The sequence below is a fragment of the Chaetodon trifascialis genome, chromosome 5, assembly GCF_039877785.1.
Source record: "Chaetodon trifascialis isolate fChaTrf1 chromosome 5, fChaTrf1.hap1, whole genome shotgun sequence".
NCBI classification, from domain to species: Eukaryota; Metazoa; Chordata; class Actinopteri; order Chaetodontiformes; family Chaetodontidae; genus Chaetodon; species Chaetodon trifascialis.
Window position 1 is genome coordinate 20,565,338 of NC_092060.1, and position 19,459 is coordinate 20,584,796.

A 19,459-nucleotide genomic window follows, 5' to 3' on the forward strand; every position below is an offset into this window, starting at 1 on the left:
GCAAGACCTCCCAGAAGTGACAATCTGCATTGTGCAAACATTGCAACCTTTGTTCCACCAACAAACACAAGGTGAGGCACTTAAGTGTTTTTTAATACCAAAACCTCAACCACACAGGAAAATCCATAAACATTGGAATGATGTCAAAACAACATTGTGAGGTTTGACGGTTTTAATTTTCCACTGCTCAAAGTAAAAATGGCTCCTGTAACATTTCCTGCACCCCTGGGGATTTTTATGACAAATACAACAGCAGCTTAATTATACATGCGACCACCGCCATAAAAGCAGAACCATTAACCACCATCTTGTTAACACAGAGGACCTGCCTCGAAAGTGCTAGAGACGCATTTTAAAATCTTTTTACTCAGCGCCTGTCTGTTGTGGCAGATTGGCACCATTTAGAGGAAATATAAAAATGATCGTGCACCTCATGCACGGGTATCTGGTTTGAACAGGATAGTGACCACTGAAGGTAACTCTGATGACCTGCGCTTGATACACTGACTGAAATACGATGAAAGAAACACAAGATAAGTCCAATACCAACAAGACTCTGACAAATCCTAAGAGAAAAGTGTAGAGCAAAGATACTTTCAGTGACTTTGAGTTCATCCCACAGCTGCAGGGGCGCAGGGAGAAAGGTGGCTTCTGGTGCCCCTGACCTACCCCAGTGTGTCCAAGGAGAAAGCTTTGGAGTCTCCAAATAAGAATGAACTTCCAACCTTTTCCTGTAGAGACTTTGGTTAAGTTTCAAAGGCTTCCTGGTTTTACGTTACTGGCCAAACACGCCCCAGCTGTACACAAAGTGGCCACTCTCACCGAGACCCTACGCAGGCAGAAGGAGATCAGACACCCCGTGACGTAACCAAACATCCCAGTTGAAAGCAAAGTGAACAGAGGGGGTGCCATTGATGTTATTGCTTGCTTAAACAGGTCAGCGTTCACTCATGGCAAGTGTGATATTACAGAAAGTAATATCACACTTGTGAGCAATGGTTCAAGCCCAGAGGCCTCTACAAAGAGAATTCAAAGTTTGCCACTGTCATGAAGCAGAGCGGCCATCTAAATATTTCATACTCTGTTCTTTAATCTACCTTATCCTTAAAACGTCCATATGGACTTCATAGAATGTGTCAATCTCTTGAGTGATAGAATGTAAAACCCACAACACTCCCCCCTAAAGGCAATCCCATCAAGCAGCATTCACTAAGAGATGTATAACCCTGTGTTAAGCAAATGGGCAGAGAAATGGTGACCCAGTGAATCCATTATTTCTCCTCCTATATGCATTGTCTTAAAGCCTGCCTTATGTGCCCGAAGTGCCTTTAAATACATGTTAAGAGAAAAGAGCTCTCTGCCTTGGAATGAGCTAACTTAATTATCATAGCAACTGGCAGTGCTCTTTAACATGTCAATAGTACTTGGCCTGCATGCATAATTTTGCTGTGTTATTGTGGTGGCCTCTGCGTTTCTCACTGACAAAAACCCAAACCACAGGCACGGGGGCCTATTGTCATGGGCGCATCCATCTGGATCAAGGCCATTAGAGGATATTTGCACTTCCTCTGTGGCTCCTGGCTCTTTTTGACATGCGGCAGAAGGAGCAGGCATCACCCACCAGTGCAGGGCCAATTGAGGTGCAGATTGACCAGAGGGACAGTGAAGAAGGGCAGCCAGCAGGGCAGCGCTCCTGTCAAACCTAGTGATGGACACCCACGTGGGGGCTGGTAGTTGGCCTGCGGTTTCTGAGGTCCTATAGCAATTGATGGGACATGACGAGGCAGGCGCACTGGTTTCATTCTATTGTCCCTGGGGATGTTAGAGGGTGTATCAGAATGTCAGAGGGTCTTGGCTACAGCACACTTCTGGTGTCAGCTGCCTACGATATACAGCTGGCCCTTGCCTTCCCACACATACACCAACAAGAAAAAAGATATTCAAGTGGTTGTGACGTGCCAGTATGCAGCGCCTTTGAAAAGAAAAACAGGCAATTTTCTCTCTTCTTTTTGGGCTCAACCTCAAGACATGAATAAAAGATGAATGTATAGAACCTATATGCTGCAAACAAAGATTGCACGAAGCTAAGAGCGCAAACAATGTGAACATAAACGTATAAACGATGTCCTTTGAAGCAGAGGAAACATGCTGATAAGACATGCAGATAGGCCTGATGTTGTTAACACCACAGCATTTACAGGGACCTCAGATGTCCTTCAAATGCGTGTGTGTGTATGTGTGCGCGCTTGCGTGTGCATGTGAGGGAGACGATTAATGTTGAAGGTGTAGATCTATATACACGTATGGAAAAACAGTGCTAAGAGACACATCAAACAGAAACATTTCTGCTCCAATACATAAACACCTGAGCTGTCAATCCATATCTCCCCACATGTAACTTATATGCTTCTCGCTACGCAGCCTCTCTGAGCTGTGTTGGAATGCTGACAGCACAGAGATATGAATCTTGATTTGATTAAGAGTCGGAGTTTTGGGTCTAAGCACTGGAGCCAATATCAATTCGGGCGGGTGGGCAGGGAGACTGTAGCAAAGGAGGTGAAGTGGAGGGGAAGGGGCAGAGTGTGATGGCAAGGGGGGTTACCTGTGGCCCTGGCTCCAACTGGGAGTAATTTGGAACAGACTGCTCCCAATGTGTTCATTAGGTTGTGATTGGGCTGAGCGCAGGTGGGGAGGGCCTGCCCTGCCTGACGCTGAATAGTCCTGATTGTGCCCAGCATAAAACGCCATCTGTTTCAATGAGGGAATGAGGGAGAGAGAGAGAGAGAGAGAGAGAGACGGGCAGGAGGGAGGAGGAGGAGGGAGCGACCGGTGAAAAGTCATGTTTTATGATGTCTGGACAATTTTGTGTACTAATAAGGAGACAAGAATTGAAAGGGAAGAAAAAGTAACGTACAGCGATGTACTTGCTCGTCTTGTATTCACAACAAGTAGAATAAAAAACTCGGTCATTACAGGCGAAAAAACCACTGAGTAAATTAATGACTGGGTGTGAAATTTATTGCCATATAACCAAGTCCAAATAAGACAAAAGTGATTCTTTTTTTAAACAAGAGGTAGAATGGCATCCATTCCAGTTTAAGTCGCAGCTTTCGGTGTAGCTGTGTCCTGCCTGTGTGAGCAGACGGCTGAAGAGACAAGGGGATTGGAGATGGGGCGGCAGAGTTTATTTATGGGCCGCCTGCTTCAAAGCTGGGATGTTTTTGGTTAATCCTGTACTCATACCAAGAGCAGACATACAAGCGTTAATCTAGATGTTTACACTCACATTTACACTGTCTGCTTTGCCGTAGACACAACATCACCCAAAATCACATCCATGGGTCTCATGCTGGTGAAAACACAGGTTTGCAAAAATATATTTTTACCCAGTTAGTCTCTCTGTCTCTTGTTTTTTTTCTCCCTCTCTCACTGCAAGTCCCTGGGAAGAAAAAGAAGAGAGCAGAAGAGAAGAAGGCCACTGTTTGCTGCTCGACTTTTGAAGCGTCTTTATCGGGCTTGGCAGCGTGGTCCTGCGTGTCCAAGCCTCGTCGTGCTTTTCATCCTTTGTGCTGTCCAAGGTGTGTCCAATGCACTGGGGCTTTGTGTGGGGAGGGAGACGACACATCACATTCTGTCTTCTGTCCCGAGCTGGGGGATTGGGGGGTTGTGTGTGTGTGTGTGTGTGTGTGTGTGTGTGTGTGTGTGTGTGTGTGTGTGTGTGTGTGTGTGTGTGTGTGTGTGTTGGGGGGGGGGGGGTACAACAGAGGGGGGACAAAAAGCAAACTTATAGAAGGCCACGGCTCTTCAAAGCCGCAATGCACAAAGGCTTATAAAGCGTAACTTCATGTAGAGTTGTGCCAGATGTAATTGCGGGGTTCCTGGAGATAGAGAATCACATGCATAGCTAAGCCCCGCCCATGACACCATGAAAGGGTTGTGAAGCTTCGACTGCAAAGCTGGGTGAGCAGAAAAGTTTGCTTCACTTTGATGCACAATAAACAAGTGAGTAAATAAGTTATCTTAATGGTCCTGGTACAAATCTAACACTTGCTGCCTCAGAAAGGGTAATTTCATGCACGGAGCTTGATGGGTGCAGGAGGACTGGCTGTCCTCATTAGAAATCAGGAAGGGTGGATATCGCACTGAGCGACAAGTGATTGCCCTCCCCTTTTTCAGCTTCATAGTATGGGCTCTTTCAAGTCTGAACACTGCTTTCCACAGAAAATTATGTTGATTTATTGTTAATAAGCCCAGAGGTTGGCAGTGTGTGCACAGAGCATGGCAAGTATAGGTAGGCTGTGGTTTTCCTGATCAACCTGACTAGTCCTTGTCTGTTTCCTGTGGCCTCCTGCTGAGATGCTACGGGTGTCGAGTGTGCATTGTTAAATATGTTCCAGGGCATAAGCGCTGCCACTGTCAGGTACATTTGCACAGCCTGCTCCCCGTTCCATGTGTGTATGCAGGTGTGTGAGTGTGTTTGTCTTGCTGACAGTGAAAGGTGATGGTTGTGGAGGAAAGGGTGGTGCCATCACTTTAGGCCTGCAGATGGGGTTCCCACGGGAGTGACACGCCCCGGTGTTTTTCGAGACAGAGACGAAGGCAAACGTGGTGGCAGATCCATCTTTGCATCTTAAAGCTTCAGCAGACACTTCTATAGTCAGAGAACAGTAAGTTCTTGTTGTCTCTTCATGTGTCATGTCCAAAGGCCTCCTGCTAGGGCTGTGGAAACTGCACTGTCTGTATCCACAAGGTCAAGGCTTAGATGTCTTGCACAAAGCTTTTCTTTAGCAGGCTTTATTTTAAATGTAACAGAGAAAACTAAACCATGTAGAGCTTCATCAAGGTGACATAGTGTGAGCACAATAATAGCATATAAATGCACCACGGTGGCTCTCATCTTTGGAGAATGGGTTTACTTAGGGACCTGTGTTTGTTTTACAGACTTCTTTCTCGCCACTATGGATCAGAACTTAAGTTTACTTTATATCTTCGCTGCAGTGAAAGGGCCCATGTTTGTTCTATACTAGCAGAATTACAATGGTGGTTCGTGGCGGAGTGAAATCTTGCCCGTGATTAGAGTGGAAATGAAGGATCTTGCGTATATCCAAGTGATATTAAATGGCACCTGGCAGAGCAGGGGCGCTAAAGCCTCACCCAGTACTCCTTTGCATATCAATAAGTAAGCGCTCCCGTGAAATGGAATAATTCAACCATGTGTGCATTGGACTACAAGAATGGTTTTTGATGTGGGAGCCACAACTTGCATGCGAAGCCAGTGCAGAATAAACATATAAAAAAAAAGAAGATGAATTACAAATAGAGCATAGTTTTCTAATGGCTGCTGTTAGCGCACATGGCGGTGGATGAAGATAAACGTTATGTTCAAACACAGAGGAACATATTCTAACACTGTGGACATTGGTCAGCGTGCTGCAATCATGTGGTGACTCACCACTGCAACCTGAGTCCAGATGAAACTTTTGGATTAGCTGTAAGTTGGTCTGTATCCCTCCACATGTACACACCATTCTCAGGTCACAGAACAAAGCACAAGGGCCAGCAAGCAGGTGTCAGGGGTCACGGTATCCCAAGGGTACCTTGAGTCTCATCCCAAAACCTCTAACATTTTTCAAAGCCCTCCTGCAGCCCAGGCCCTCATCAGCGAGTGCCCCCAATGGCCCCGCGCACATATGCACTACCCCACACTCCTCTCTGGTGGGCAAAGGGGGGACCAGAGTGCATCACCTGCAGCCCCCAGTATGAGACAAACAGACGCGGTCTGTCCAAACCAGCCTGAGACCCGGTGGGGGGGGGCAGTAATGATGCTGAGGGGGCAGAAGCACATACAGGGAGAAGATTTCACTTTCTCCATATTTCACAAAGGCTTTTTACACGTTCTTGTTGGACTCAAAGACTAGCTAGAGAGGGTTTCACCCCATGAGAGATAATTACTCATAACCCACATGGCCCCGTTAGCTGGGGTTCATACAACTCAAAAAGTTGACTCTGTGTAAAACAGAAATAAAACAGAATGTGATAATTTGCTCAATTGAAAACAGTATAATGACAATACCTTTAAAGTTTTATCTCATCAGCTTCATTGATTTTTGTAAATATATGCTGATTCTGAATTTGATGCAGCAACAGTTTTCAAACAAGTTGAGTCAGGAGCAACTACAGACTGAGAGAGATGTGGAACGGTCCAAAAACACCTGTTTGGATCATTCCACAGGTAAACAGGTTCATTGGTATCAGGTGATAGCATCATGACTGGGTATGAAAGGGGCATCCTGGAAGGGCTCAGTCATTCCCAAGTGAAGGTGGAGCGAGGTTCACCACTTTGTGAACACATGATTGCATAAAGGATATTGCTGAGTGGGCTTCATAATACAGTTTACCATCTGTAAACATCATTTGTTTGCAAATTATTACATTTTGTTTTTATTTACATTTTACACAGCATTCTAACTTTTTTGAATACACGTTCACTCAAAATTTCAAACGCTCCACCACCTTTGGTTTACTCCAGCAGAGCCGCAGTAAAATGTTACGTTGTGCCTGGAGTTGCAGAGCGATCTTCCCTCGGATTTCCACCTTTAGACCATAGATGGTGACACAAAACCACAAAAATAAGCCAAACCTTAAACGCCAGATTAGAGAGCAAGGACAACGAAAGATGATGATTTATAAAAGACAGGAATAGTGCTCATTGCTAATCCTGCATTAATTTGATATGTTTGTGAAGGTGTCCGTTGGGCCTCGATAAAGCCATGTGGTTAAAACCCTTGATGCAGCAAATCTAAACCCCCATCCCCTCGTCTGATCAATCAACCATCAATAAAATTTCTCCTACTCACTACTGCAGACAATTTCAGCGCAGGACAAGCCCTGCCTTACACTGAGAAAGAGACTCCATGGCCCACTATGTTACATGAGATAAATTGAGGTGTTCTATCTCTCAGCAGATTATACTTTATCCGAGATGAAGGGTTGAAAAAACGAGTGCAGCTCAGTCAAACTAGCTAAACGGGTGAGAATTAAGATGTTGTAGCGTGGGATGAGGCAGTTATGCATACATAACATGTTGAGGCTGGGACCCCCTACTGGGGAGAGGCACGACAAAGCCTCTCAAACAGCAATACCTCTGGGACAGCTAATGATTAATTAGCTTGTGTCATTAAGTGAGGCAAATGTCACCCGAGCTTCCTGGGGAAGCTGTCACACCATGTGTAGGCTACTCACAAGTTTCCCCCTCAGGTGTTGGTGAAGGGTGGGGGGTAGTGCACTGTTACTAGGCAAATCCTGACATCTAGTGGTCTAAATATCAAACCGCACCAGCCTCCAGCTGCCATACTAAAAGCATAACCTATCCAGACAACTTTTTTCCCCTTTTCTTGAGCAACATATCTAAATAACATAGAAAAAATAAACCTAACCAAAATGCTTGACATTACTAACAATAGGCTTTCAACAAAGAGGTTATCCGGATTCAGCTTTGTGATTACTCCCTGATCTCTGATCCTGGGTCCCTAAATTGGGTCAGGTGACCTCTGACCTTCAAATGTCATTCATCTCATTGACTGTGGCAGTGACGTCAAAATTAAAGAAGTGATACTTCCTCACACCCAAGTTTCTGAGGAGGCGTACAGGCATGCTTGGCGACAGGCATTTTTTAATTGAGACACCTGGCATCATGCAAACTTTTTTGCTGTTCGACAAAAAAACGGAATAAAACGCAATCATCTCCAATGCAAAAGCAGACAATTTAAATTTTCTTACCACAGATCCAAGATACAAGCCGGGATTGGCGACTTTCTTGCTGTTTGGAACAAATCCAGACAAGGGTGATCTCCGAAACAATAGTAAGAAACAAGTTACTTTACTTTAACTTCTATTCAAATGATATTTTCTCCATCAGCTGCCACTGGCTTTTTACTGCACACATGCTCACACTTCACTTTCTCCCTCTCTCCATCTCAGGATCAGTTAGTCTGAATCTTATGAGGGTCAGGCGCTGAATCCTGGCCTGCTACAAGACCAGACCAAGAAGAAGTGAGAAGGCCCCTCTCTTCACCAGGGAGTGGCAGCACAACGTGGAGAGGCTTAACACACTCACAAACGCACACACATACACACCTTATGTCCGTGTTTGTTCACGTCCATAGCACACGCGCACACACACGCACACACACACACAATCTGCCTAACCCTCACATAGACATACGCATACAAAAGCACACCTGTCAGGGCCTTTCCACTGTGTGAGCAAAAGCAAAGAAGTCTGGCCCCCCCTCTGACTCTCTGTATGTGGTATCCCATGTCTGTTATATTAAAGCAAATCCATTCAGTTCCCACTTTCTCATCTGAAATAATGGCATGAGCAATTTTCACATTTAGGCAAGCAAGGACACATGCAGTCTCTCTCTCTTTCTCCGTCTCTCTCTCTCTCTCTCTCTGCTTAATGAATGGAATCGGATCTGGGCCCCTGTGGCGGTCTAATCTGCCTTTGAAGATTTCAACAATTTCCCGATAAAAAATAAACCCAAACCTCATTACACAGTTTTATTCTTCTGCAAAATACACAAGAGAATAAGACATCTACTCATATCTACTTATACCTTTACTCATATCTACAAGTGCATGTGATTTCTGTGTTATATACCGCAGCCGACAGGGCCCGAGGCCTTGCCAGGAGCCTCCCAATTGTACCAGCCTACTGGTGTGTGACGTCCATTTGAAGGGGGAATCTGTCCAATAGAATGATTGAATTAAAGTGCACTTTGGTCCGGAGTGCTCTCTCTTTGCCACTTTGCACCATAACATGTCTTGTCCTAAAATAATTAGATTGAGGCCTTGGGTGGTGGAGTGGCCGGATCCTCAATGGTCAAAAGAAGGAATGGTCTGCCTTTGAATGGAAGCCTCCCATCTTAAAAAAACACTTTATTTCTTTACACTTGAGGTTTGTTGTCTTTTGTGACTATTATCCCCATTCGCCATTTGCTTTCATGCAGCTGTGCCCCTCTTAAAAAACTCTTTGTGCCGGCACCATGAATACAGGGAATGTGTCCATGGCAGGTAGCCCTTATTGCAAGTTAATCTCCTGAAAGAGCCTCATACAAGTACTTTTAAATTCTCCCCGAGCCACAGAGGGCTCATCATCAATCGAGCACTTCTCCCCTTTGTACGGCTGATGAGTGTGGTGCCCGGCCGGTGACAATGGCTGCCAAGTGTGGCAAAGTAATCACCTTCTGGGGAAAACACTAGTAATTACTTCTAAACTGTTTGGGCTTCGGAGACAACTGCTATTGTGCAATAAAATGAAAGGCTCCCTTTAGAGAGCAGTGCTGTGATGGTTGCTCTCAATCTTTTTGTCATCTGTTTGTTTACAGAGATTTCTCTTTGCAGTCGCCCACTGCAACCATGCTTTATCGTATATGTGTGCGTGTTTTTGTTTATGTGTCCCCATGCCTTGCACTCTATGCCTCTATTGCAGAGAAAGCACATATTGCCATTCATCCTACCTACTAAAATACACTTTGCATTGTATAAGCTGTAATATCTCTTAATTTCATTTACACAGTGAAAAAATGTAATGTTCCCTCTGTTCCTAAAGAGAGTGTTAATTAAGCGGATTCCTGCATTCAACCAGACCGGTATTCAGCCTCTAGTGGGCTCTGAATAAGAGCGACGTAAGAACGACTATTTCCACTTACTATTTCTTAGACTATCGCTGTGCAGATGAGATAATATAGTTTAATATAGGTCTCATTTCTTCCATGTGACATGTCCATTTTAAATCATGGTGGGTGGGAGCACTAACTGGAGCAGCAAGATAGAAAATAAAAGAAAGAAAAGAAGTCTGTTGAATTCTTTAACAGCCGTCAAAATGACAAATGTTAAAATAAAATTTGAAGTTGAATAAATGTTGATTCCCCTTGGTGAATTATGAAAGTATTGTATATTGTAGAAATACCTTCAAATGAGAATAAGATGCTTTATATTTGCCCCTAATTTAGAAAAAAGAAAATTAACAGGTACTCCATTGTCAGTTTAATGTCTCTAATCACCTTAAAATAAAAAAATTAAAAAAAAAACTGCCATAGCTAAGAATGTATCAAAGAATGTATCACATCATATCCAGGAAGATCTATACTAATTATAATAAAGACTCCTGCTTGCACATTATGCCAGCAATGAAAATTACCACAGCATTTATGGATTAAGGTTTTGGTTTGCTGGCTCCATCATATTCTATAAACCAAAACACAAATTCACCGATTCAGTGCATTAAGAAATCTATTATTATGCATGAGCACATTGTACTGCATTTTTCTTTGAGTTTCTTGGGATGAACACTGACCTTTTGTGACATTATAGTTAAAAGTAGCCAATGTCAATGCTGACTTTAATGTAACTTGTTGACATTTTCTGCCCGACTCCATAAAGAACTCCACTGAAAAATTATTTGATTTAGTGCTAATCAGACATCTGGTTATTGCATCAGTAAGGAAAATTGTTGAAATTACTGTGACTCTGACACTGAGACGTCATCTTTGTGATCTCTACAACTGTTCCTATGACAACAAGAAAAAAGGTTCTAATGTCATAAGACCTTATTTTTCTTTGCAATCTCTTTAATATCAAATATCAAACACTTTTCACTTCAAACGCTACACCATATCGACGGGCTCTACAGTAAATGCGTTTGTGTGTGAGATGTAGAGATGATCAATTAATACAGACAAGAAATGGCATTTGAAAAACAATCCAAGAAAGTAGCTTTCATTTCACCGCTGAAGGCAGCCTTACTGAACACCAGCGTCACTTACCTTAGCTTCACCACGAGCTCATCTCGACAGTTTGACATGGCCACGTGAGCCCTGACTGCAGGCATGCAAGGCTTCTCATGCTATCAGAAATAAAGGGATGAATAAAAACCACCAATAAGAATTCTGATACAATAGTTTACTTGCATAATTTAATTTCTCTTACAAGGCAGTAGATTTTGGTGCCAAATTTGTAAAGTTACTTCTAAAACCTGGTTACGAAAAATGATTGGCTGCCTCAGGAGGATATATGCAAACCCTCATTTTTTAGTTCAAACACATCGAAGATAAGCAGCATGTTTTTGCTCTCCTGCTGAAATTATACACTGTTAGAGAAATATATTCCCCAGAAGTGTCTGGAAAGAGTAACAAAACTGAGCAAAGCTGTGAGGAAATGAAAACACAATGTAATCATTTAGAAATGAACAACAGTTTTACAAAGTGTTCCTGAGTCCATGTAGTAACATCCTTTACAAAATCACGTGTTCACAAAGTGGTGAACCTCGCTCCATCCTCGCTTGTGAATGACTGAGCCCTTCCAGGATGCTCCTTTCATACTCAATCATGATACTATCACCTGTTACCAATGAACCTGTTTACCTGTGGAACGTTCCAAACAGGTGTTTTTTGGAGCATTCCACGACTTTCCCAGTCTTTAGTTGCTCCTGTCCCAACTTGTTTGAAATGTGTTGCTACGTTAAATTCAAAACAAGTATATATTTACAAAAAACAATGATGCTGATGAGATAAAACATTAAATCTATTGTCTTTGTACTATTTTTAATTGAGAATATATCAATTCCCAAGTTGATATATGGGAATATATCTATATTCCCTGTTCCTTCAAAGAAAAGAAGAGGCCTGAAAGCTGCCTGATTGTAGTTTTGACCAGCAGCATGAAAACAAGCTGATGGACAGTATAATCGACAAACAGCAGAGTAACAGAGTAAGTGTAGAAAGAAAGACCCTTTGGTAGATTTAAGCCAACAGGCAGTTTTTAGGCAGTAAACACTTGGCAACTGTTTGCTAACACACCAGATGTTACCTTGTTTTGTAGTTCTTCTGCACCCCTAGTGGCCAAAAATTGTAAAATGCAAACTTAAAAAATTTAAAAAGAGTAACATATTAGCAAACAATAGCCTGATACAGCCTAGCAAACTAATGACCCAGACATTCATCTCAGGAGCAGGTCATTTTTAGCTAGCTAGCTAGCTAGCTAGCTAGCTATTGTTTGCTAACACATTAGCCATGAAACTGTTATAAGGCAATATGTCCAGTTCGTGCTAATATTAGCTTCCTTTTGTCATTCTTTTGCACCCCAAGTGGCTGAAAATTATAAAATGCGGACATTTAAAAAGAGTAACATGTTCGCAAACAATAGTGACATGTTAGCAAACAATAGCCTGTACTTTCACATTAGTCATGGAGCAACATCTTCATTCATTTTAACTCATGTTTCTGGCCACTTCACAAATCCAACTTTAACATTTACTCACCTTTTAGCTCTGTTTTGGTCTCCATCTTCTGATCTGGCATCTGGGTCTTTATCCTGCCAGATGCTATGCATTTTTAGAAGTAAACATGCAGGGCTGTGTATGTATCAGCTTGTAATGTAGCTTTTCTGCACCCTCCAATATAGTAGCCTAAAATGCAAAAATTCAAAATGGCTGACATGCTAGCAGACATTTGCTCGTGCTTTCACATCCAGCGGACAAAAAGGAACATTAGCATTCATTTGGAGTCACGTTTCTGACCACTTGGTGACTCTAAGTCCAACATTTACTCACTTCTTAGCTTTGTTATAGGCTAGTCTCTGTCACAAACATCTGGCTCTTTAGCTAACCAGATACCAGTGTTTACCATGTACAACTAACTTTTCATTTGTTGCTAATGTTGTTGTTTGTTGCTAACATGCCAGCAAACAGTAGCATTCACTTTGTAGAAACAATTGAAACACCAAGCTGATCTAAAATTGCATCAATTCATCAGTCAATCAAAGACAACCAGACCAAGAAGAAGTCTTCAAGAAATGTAGCTGCAGACCATTTTTTGGATTTTAGCATTTGCATGATGAAACCTGAAGAAGATAGGAGCAGAGACTGTGATAAAGATGAATTTGTGGAGGACAAACAGTTAGATTCGAAATATCACCTTAGATTCTGCTTTGGCAGCACTGGAAGGTCTATGTTTAAATTAATAAGGGACAGATTCTCACCTTATCATTTATACTTTGGCAAAATTGTACATTTGCGGTCATGCTAATAAACTAAACTGAAATTAGACAGAGATAGGCAGACAGAGAGAGAAAGTTAGTAAGGATTTGCTCCATTTGAGCTTGCAGAGCTAGTCTTTCCTGCCCATTGTGTGTTTGGGTCTGTTGGCCCATAGGTGTCAGTGAGTGACAGTGAATGAGAGAGAAGCTGCATGACAGGGCTTTAGTCAGAGAGATGGGCAACTGAGGCCACTGTGAACGTTCAGCCGGACTAATACAAACAGTCTAATAATCCCATGAGGCAGCAGGCCTGTGGGTCTCCCTTTGAACCACAGTCCATTCAACATAAGAACAGGGGAAACATCTCCCCAGCCCTTTGCAGTCACCAGGATTTCATTTGCAATCTAAATTTAAAACACAGGGTGCTGGAGAGTCACATCAAAGGGCTTTTTGATCGCTCGGATAGAGCAAAGACTTGGAATAAAATGACTAATTACAAGCGTTGATTAGTAGGCCATGTAAGCTACAGACTAATTGGATTGCACAATGTAGTACTGCTTTTGTTTTCTGTGCATCTTAATGAAGTCTTTTTGCTAGAAAGGCTGAAATGGTGAACCAATTTTTGTGTTTCCAGCAATAAAAATGGTGGCTTATACAAACGTGTGTATTCTACAAAGAGGTTGTGGTTATTTGATAACCACTGAGCTGTCCATCGGTATTCATAGACACTGAATAAGTTTGAGGTAAATTCTTTTCAGCTCTGTACAATGGGGCTCTGTTTATCTATTCAGTCTGTGTTTCATTTAGAATGAATGAAGATCTAGTTTCCTGTCAGATGTGGAATAACGAAGCCTGAAAGAGTTGTGATGGTATAACAAATGCAGTTCATTTCCGTTTTATATTTACACTAAATTTAAAACAAATTGCTAGTTTGGCAAATTAAGTATTTGCTTTATGCCAAGTGCTTCTTAACAGGTTGCCGGTAAGCAAATAAGTAAAATATGGAGTTTAAGATTAGATATGAATCATCCTACAGTACTTTGGGATTGTTACTATAACACTACAGGCCAGGTAAACGAGTGCAAAACAGACACAGGTGGTTCTTTATCTTCTCCTTGGCCGAACAGGTGGGAAACCTGACCTGAGGTGATGCAGACAGAGAGACATCAGCATGAAAATAGCGACCTGCCTGCTGACGAAGACTAAAGGGACCTTTAAGGGAAATTGTTTTGTCAAATGCTGTCAGATTCAAGTGCTGGAAATGGAAAATTGAACATCTGCGGCTCCATGACAACTCGGCAAACAACATCTGCTGATAAAGCTCGAAAGCCCAGATGGACTAGGAGCTGGACCTTGTGTGATTGTTTTACCCACTGTATGTTCTTTTTTTGCATTGCATGACACAGATGCTAACATACTCATACTCAACATGATAATTCCAAACCTATAGTGGTTGGTGCTCTGCAACGCAGGTTGACTTCAGCCTTATTTTGTTCTCTGACAGCCATGTTATTATGTGAAGATCACATAAACAGCCATTTGATTGAATCACTTGTTGTTACTAAGGAGATCTGGAGGGCTGGCTGAGATGCTGTCAGCTATGGCCAAGTGGAAAATCTGTATTTCTATTCTGGGAAGCAAAAGACTAAATTAGAAATAGTTCTTGTTAATTGATTGCCTAATGATCCATAGAAATAGAAATGTGATTACATATTACTGAAAGGACAAATTATGATTTATGGTGTTTTTTCTTCATCAAATATCCAGTAAAGGAAATCTTAAAAATGGGTAACATATTATTGCACCATGTACAAAAAGTGTCAAAGAGGATCGTGTTGCACATCCACAACAAAAAAAAGGGGAAAACGGATGGGAGGGGGTCGGTGACAGGCTCCAGCGGTGTGTGTGTGTGTGTGTGTGTGTGTGTGTGTGTGTGTGTGTGTGTGTGTGTGTGTGTGTGTGTGTCTGTGGGGGGAGATTACAGTGCAGGTGTCCTTGGTTGTTTTATTATTTTTTTTCCCCCGTGACACTTCGGAGACAAGACCCGACCGTAAGGAGCCTAAGACTGTTCGGGATGAATCAGAGCTGATAAAATAATAAATGTTTGATCTGCCATGAAATCCGAAAAGAGCAGCAGAGGAGAGATACGCTCGTCTGGATGAGAGACCCCCGCTGGGTGAAGACACGCAGCGTATGTTAGCTGAGCCGTGAAAGCTCGCTGCCATTGACTGGAGCTGAGGGCTGAAATGGGAGCAAAACGACGAAAAGCGAGCGCAGGAGAGTGAACATCCTTCCAGCAAAACATCGCGTCACTGACCGATTTCAAGGTATTATACATCATTTATAGATTAGCAGAAGGCGATATCTGCCGCTGTCTGGAGATCGTCAGTCGGTGCTTGAGCGGCGGCAATTACTGTCGCCAGACAGTAATTCCATTTTCCGTCCTGCAGATGTGGGCTGCAGGAGGAATATAAGGCCTGCGAGGCGGGTGAAACGTTCAGGGATTAATAAATCAGTGAATCAGTGTTGATCACCTCCAGCATTACAGGCTGCTCAAGGATGAGCACACTGGACTGTTTTCACATGTAATGGATGGTGTGCCATGCTAGGTGAGACGCATGCTGAATTTTGAAATGCGCTGATTGAGCGACAGCAGCTCATTGTGGCGACATCCTGAAAAGCAAACACCTCCTGAGCTGTTTTTTTTTCTCTCCCATGGTTCTGCTGCTGCTGCTGCCGATGATGATGGTGATGATGATGGGACTGACCTGATTTTATGTCAAAGCTCTGCTGGGTGTGAGGCCACACATGCTCTCACTGGCCCTGCTGCTGGATGAACAATGCCAAGCTCTCAGGCGCCCGGCGTGGGCACAAATTTTACCAGTGTTCCCTGGGAGCCTGGTTTCTCCGGTCAAGACCTGGTCTGGTCCTCCACCGCTAACAGCGTGGCGAAGATGGTGCTCATATCTCTCATTGTGTGTGTGTCGTTGTTTGGGAATGTGGTGGTTCTGCTGGTGTTCCAGAGGAAGCCTCAGCTCCTTCACGTGGCGAACCGCTTCGTCCTCAACCTCCTCTTGGCAGACTTGCTCCAGACCATATTAGTCATGCCCTTTGCCATTGCGGCCACCATGCCGGGTGTGTGGCCCCTGGATGCCCGATTGTGCCAGGCTCTGGTGGTGCTCATGCACCTTTTCGCATTTGCTGGAGTCAACACCATTATAGTTGTCTCTGTGGATCGCTACCTGGCCATCATCCACCCTTTGTCCTATCCCACCCGTATGACCCCTCACCTGGGCACCAACCTGATCATCTGCACCTGGGTGCTCAGTTTCCTGCAAAGCACGCCACCACTCTATGGCTGGGGGGCCATTGACTTTGACCGCCATCACAACGTTTGCTCAGTGGTGTGGTCCTCCAGCCTGTCCTACTCTGCCGTGGTGTCCACCTTCTCCTTCTGGCTGCCTGTGCTCATCATGCTGGGATGTTACTGGATGGTGTTCAGAGCAGCTCGGAGGCAAAACGCACTCGTGCACCCTATACAGACACAATCCTACTCCCAGCCCTGCCCGCAGGACTTCCAGGGACCTAGCAGTCCACAACGGCAGCCTCAACCACAGCCCCAGCCCCAGCAGGCCAGTTCACCCGAAGGCCCCTACTCAGCCAGAGGGTACCCTGTTCGAGTTAGGCACAGACGCTTCCACTACCACTGCAAAGCAGCTCGTGTCGTCTTTGTGATCATGGCGTCTTATATCCTCAGCATGGGGCCTTACAGCATACTAAATACTATATCTATGAGCGCCAGAGCAGCTGTACCCCCCTGGTTGTCCTCCCTTGCCCTCGTGCTCTTCTTTTTGCAGTGTTGCCTCCACCCGTACATTTACGGCTACATGCACCGTAGCGTGAGGAAGGAATTCCTAGCATTGCTCTACGGGCTGTTCTGCAAACAGGGCCGTCCCAGCCAGAGCTCCGCCGTGGAGAGCTGCTTCACAACTACAGAGGGACGTTTCGGTGCCCACTCTCACCTGCCCAGCCTGACTGCTCGAGTCTTCCCTCTGCGGACTTGGGAAGAGTGCACAACATCCTCCTCCCCCACTTGTGAGAGGAAGTCGCGGGACAGCCGTAAAGAGACCACCTCCACCAGCGTCAGCTCTGAGAGGGAGCTCACAGTCCACAGCAAACAAAGCACATAAACTGCCTTGAGGATTCATCGGACAGACCGTATTTGCAGTTACTTGAAGAGCCTGTCACACAGTGCGTTCACACATGAGCTAATCTGACTTGTTGACAACAGTTGTATTACCAACTAAATCAACAACAAATTTGTGATCAGCTTGATTAAATGATTAAGTTAAGATCAAATATATGTCTTTGAAGATTAACTTGGTCCACTCATTGGTGCAAATTGAATGTGTAATATACTGAGAAATCCTAAACAATGAGTTTTATTAGTTTAGTCTCACCTGAGTAAATCATGAGAAACATTGGTTTTTTTTGTAGGTTTTATATGTAAATGTCGTTGTAAGAGCACATGTCTGATAAATCACAGTGTGTGCAGCTGTTTTGTCTATGATTACCATTTCAGATGTATGCAATTCAACCAGCAACTGTTACGTAAGATTGGTGTTTAATTACTATTGTTTATCTAGATTTTTAAAAGATCACAGCTAAAGTAAAACCAGAAAGTACTTTTAATTTGTATTTTACATCTTTACCCGCCGCAGGTCTGTTATAAATGCCTCTGGGTCTTTTTTCTAACCAAATCTAAGACACAAATTGTTATGTTGTATTAAAGTTGTCGGTGTTCTGATCACTTTGCTCTAATTATGAACCATAGATGTCACTGATAAGGTATTGATCTGCAGTATCTGCACAACCACTCGATCTCTTCTAAACTTTTTGTGGGTTGGAATCTCTGATCCTGCCGTAGGGCACAGGATGCTCTGTCCCTGTGTTAGCGCAAGCACGCTTCGCCTGCAACTCATCACTCAGGTTATGCTTGTGGAAAAACGTGGAGTGCCGACCCCTGTTCTCGAATCTTGCTGAGCGAGTGAACATATGTGCTTTTACATCCCTGTCACAGTAACCATTCTTAGTCTCAAAGCCTTTTGAGTAAATGAGTAGAATAGTGGCATATAGTGCTTTCCAGTGACAGAGCATGTAAGAGTTGGTGACTCCCTCTCTCTGATGTGATGGCCACATTGTCTTAGCCTCTTTGTTTCTTTGCTCAATTGAGGTAGAAATTTTGCGTCTTACCGTGTGACACTGCATATTTGAACTCGGTATTTGCTGCCTTTGTAGTATCAGCCTTTCTTTGAGGAAGCACAGTGTTTTTGTTGAGAAAATACAGTGCAAAGAGAGCAGGGTATGATTAAAAAAAAAAAAATCCAGCGGACCCCTTGCACCAGTTTTTTAACGTAGGCTGCATGCCGCAGGATCTTATGTAAGAGATTTCTTATAGTCCACTGAATACGTGTAGATTTGTAAAGATACCTCCTGATACAGTATTTGTAGTAGAGAGAGCTGTTTGTTTAAAGCCACGGTGAGGATGAGGACTTATGTAAGTGTTTTATGCTTGCAATGACTCATCTAAAAGAAAGGCAACCTTTTTATGATGTGTTGCCACAGGATGTCATGAGTGTATCACATCATTATGTGCTTTATTTGAAAAGTGTGTCTAGTCCCCATTTTGTCATGTTTTTGTAGCGTTTGGCGAAACAGAAAAAAAAAAGATTTAGCAGAATTGAGCCAGGGTGCTCCCCGTGTGTTATTGTTATTACTGTCATTATTATTATTATTAGATTGTGGTAATTTTCTGGGAAACATTTCACAACTTATGGGACCAGACTGGACCTGGTGTGGATTTGAGCCTTGGTGTATTCAAAAGGTCACTGGAGAAATCCATACAGTGTTATAAAGACAATCAAACTTGCATCATAAGTTTGTGGTGTTGCTCAGTAAAAGACAAAGGGGTACAGTGCAGTATGTAATGAAATGTATCATCAAATAAGAGAGCGTAATGTTTTAAAGTGCTTTAAAATGACACATTTTTGTGATTTCTATCGTGCTTTTCTATTATTTCTGTTTTCTTTAACATCAGAAGTCGTCTGTTGTTTAATAAAAGTGAATTAACTGTGAGATGTGTACGATGTTATATTCAAAACACAGCAAGTGTGCGTGTCAGGGTTCTTCCTTGACCCCATCAATCAACTGGCCTGGCTTTATATTTAATGAGCAGGATCTTTAAATAACTGCTGGGAAGTCCGTTTAGTCAGCTCTTTCTGTATAACCAGGGGATTTGAGTGAGGCAAGAGTGAAGGAAATTCCAGACATCGAAGTGAAGTTCTACATTTTAAAAAATTCAGTATGAAAAGTGGAAGTTATGATTAATGAACATTCAGCTGGAAATGTTTAAAAGGTGGTA

The 19,459-nt window shown here is 43.2% G+C and overlaps 1 protein-coding gene across 1 annotated transcript; it reads left to right on the plus strand.

Annotated features, from left to right (window-relative positions):
- Positions 1 to 14,963: 14,963 nt before the first annotated feature.
- On the plus strand, positions 14,964 to 19,173 carry gpr101 (G protein-coupled receptor 101). Its single transcript, XM_070961921.1, has one exon. It carries the CDS (start codon positions 15,879 to 15,881, stop codon positions 17,226 to 17,228), a length of 1,350 nt encoding a protein of 449 aa, XP_070818022.1. The 5' UTR covers positions 14,964 to 15,878; the 3' UTR covers positions 17,229 to 19,173.
- The last annotated feature ends 286 nt before the right edge of the window (positions 19,174 to 19,459 follow it).

Excerpts from the sequence above, each read along its gene's own strand:
- gpr101 (XM_070961921.1), top strand. The coding sequence starts at position 15,879 with ATGCCAAGCTCTCAGGCGCCCGGCGTGGGCACAAATTTTACCAGTGTT.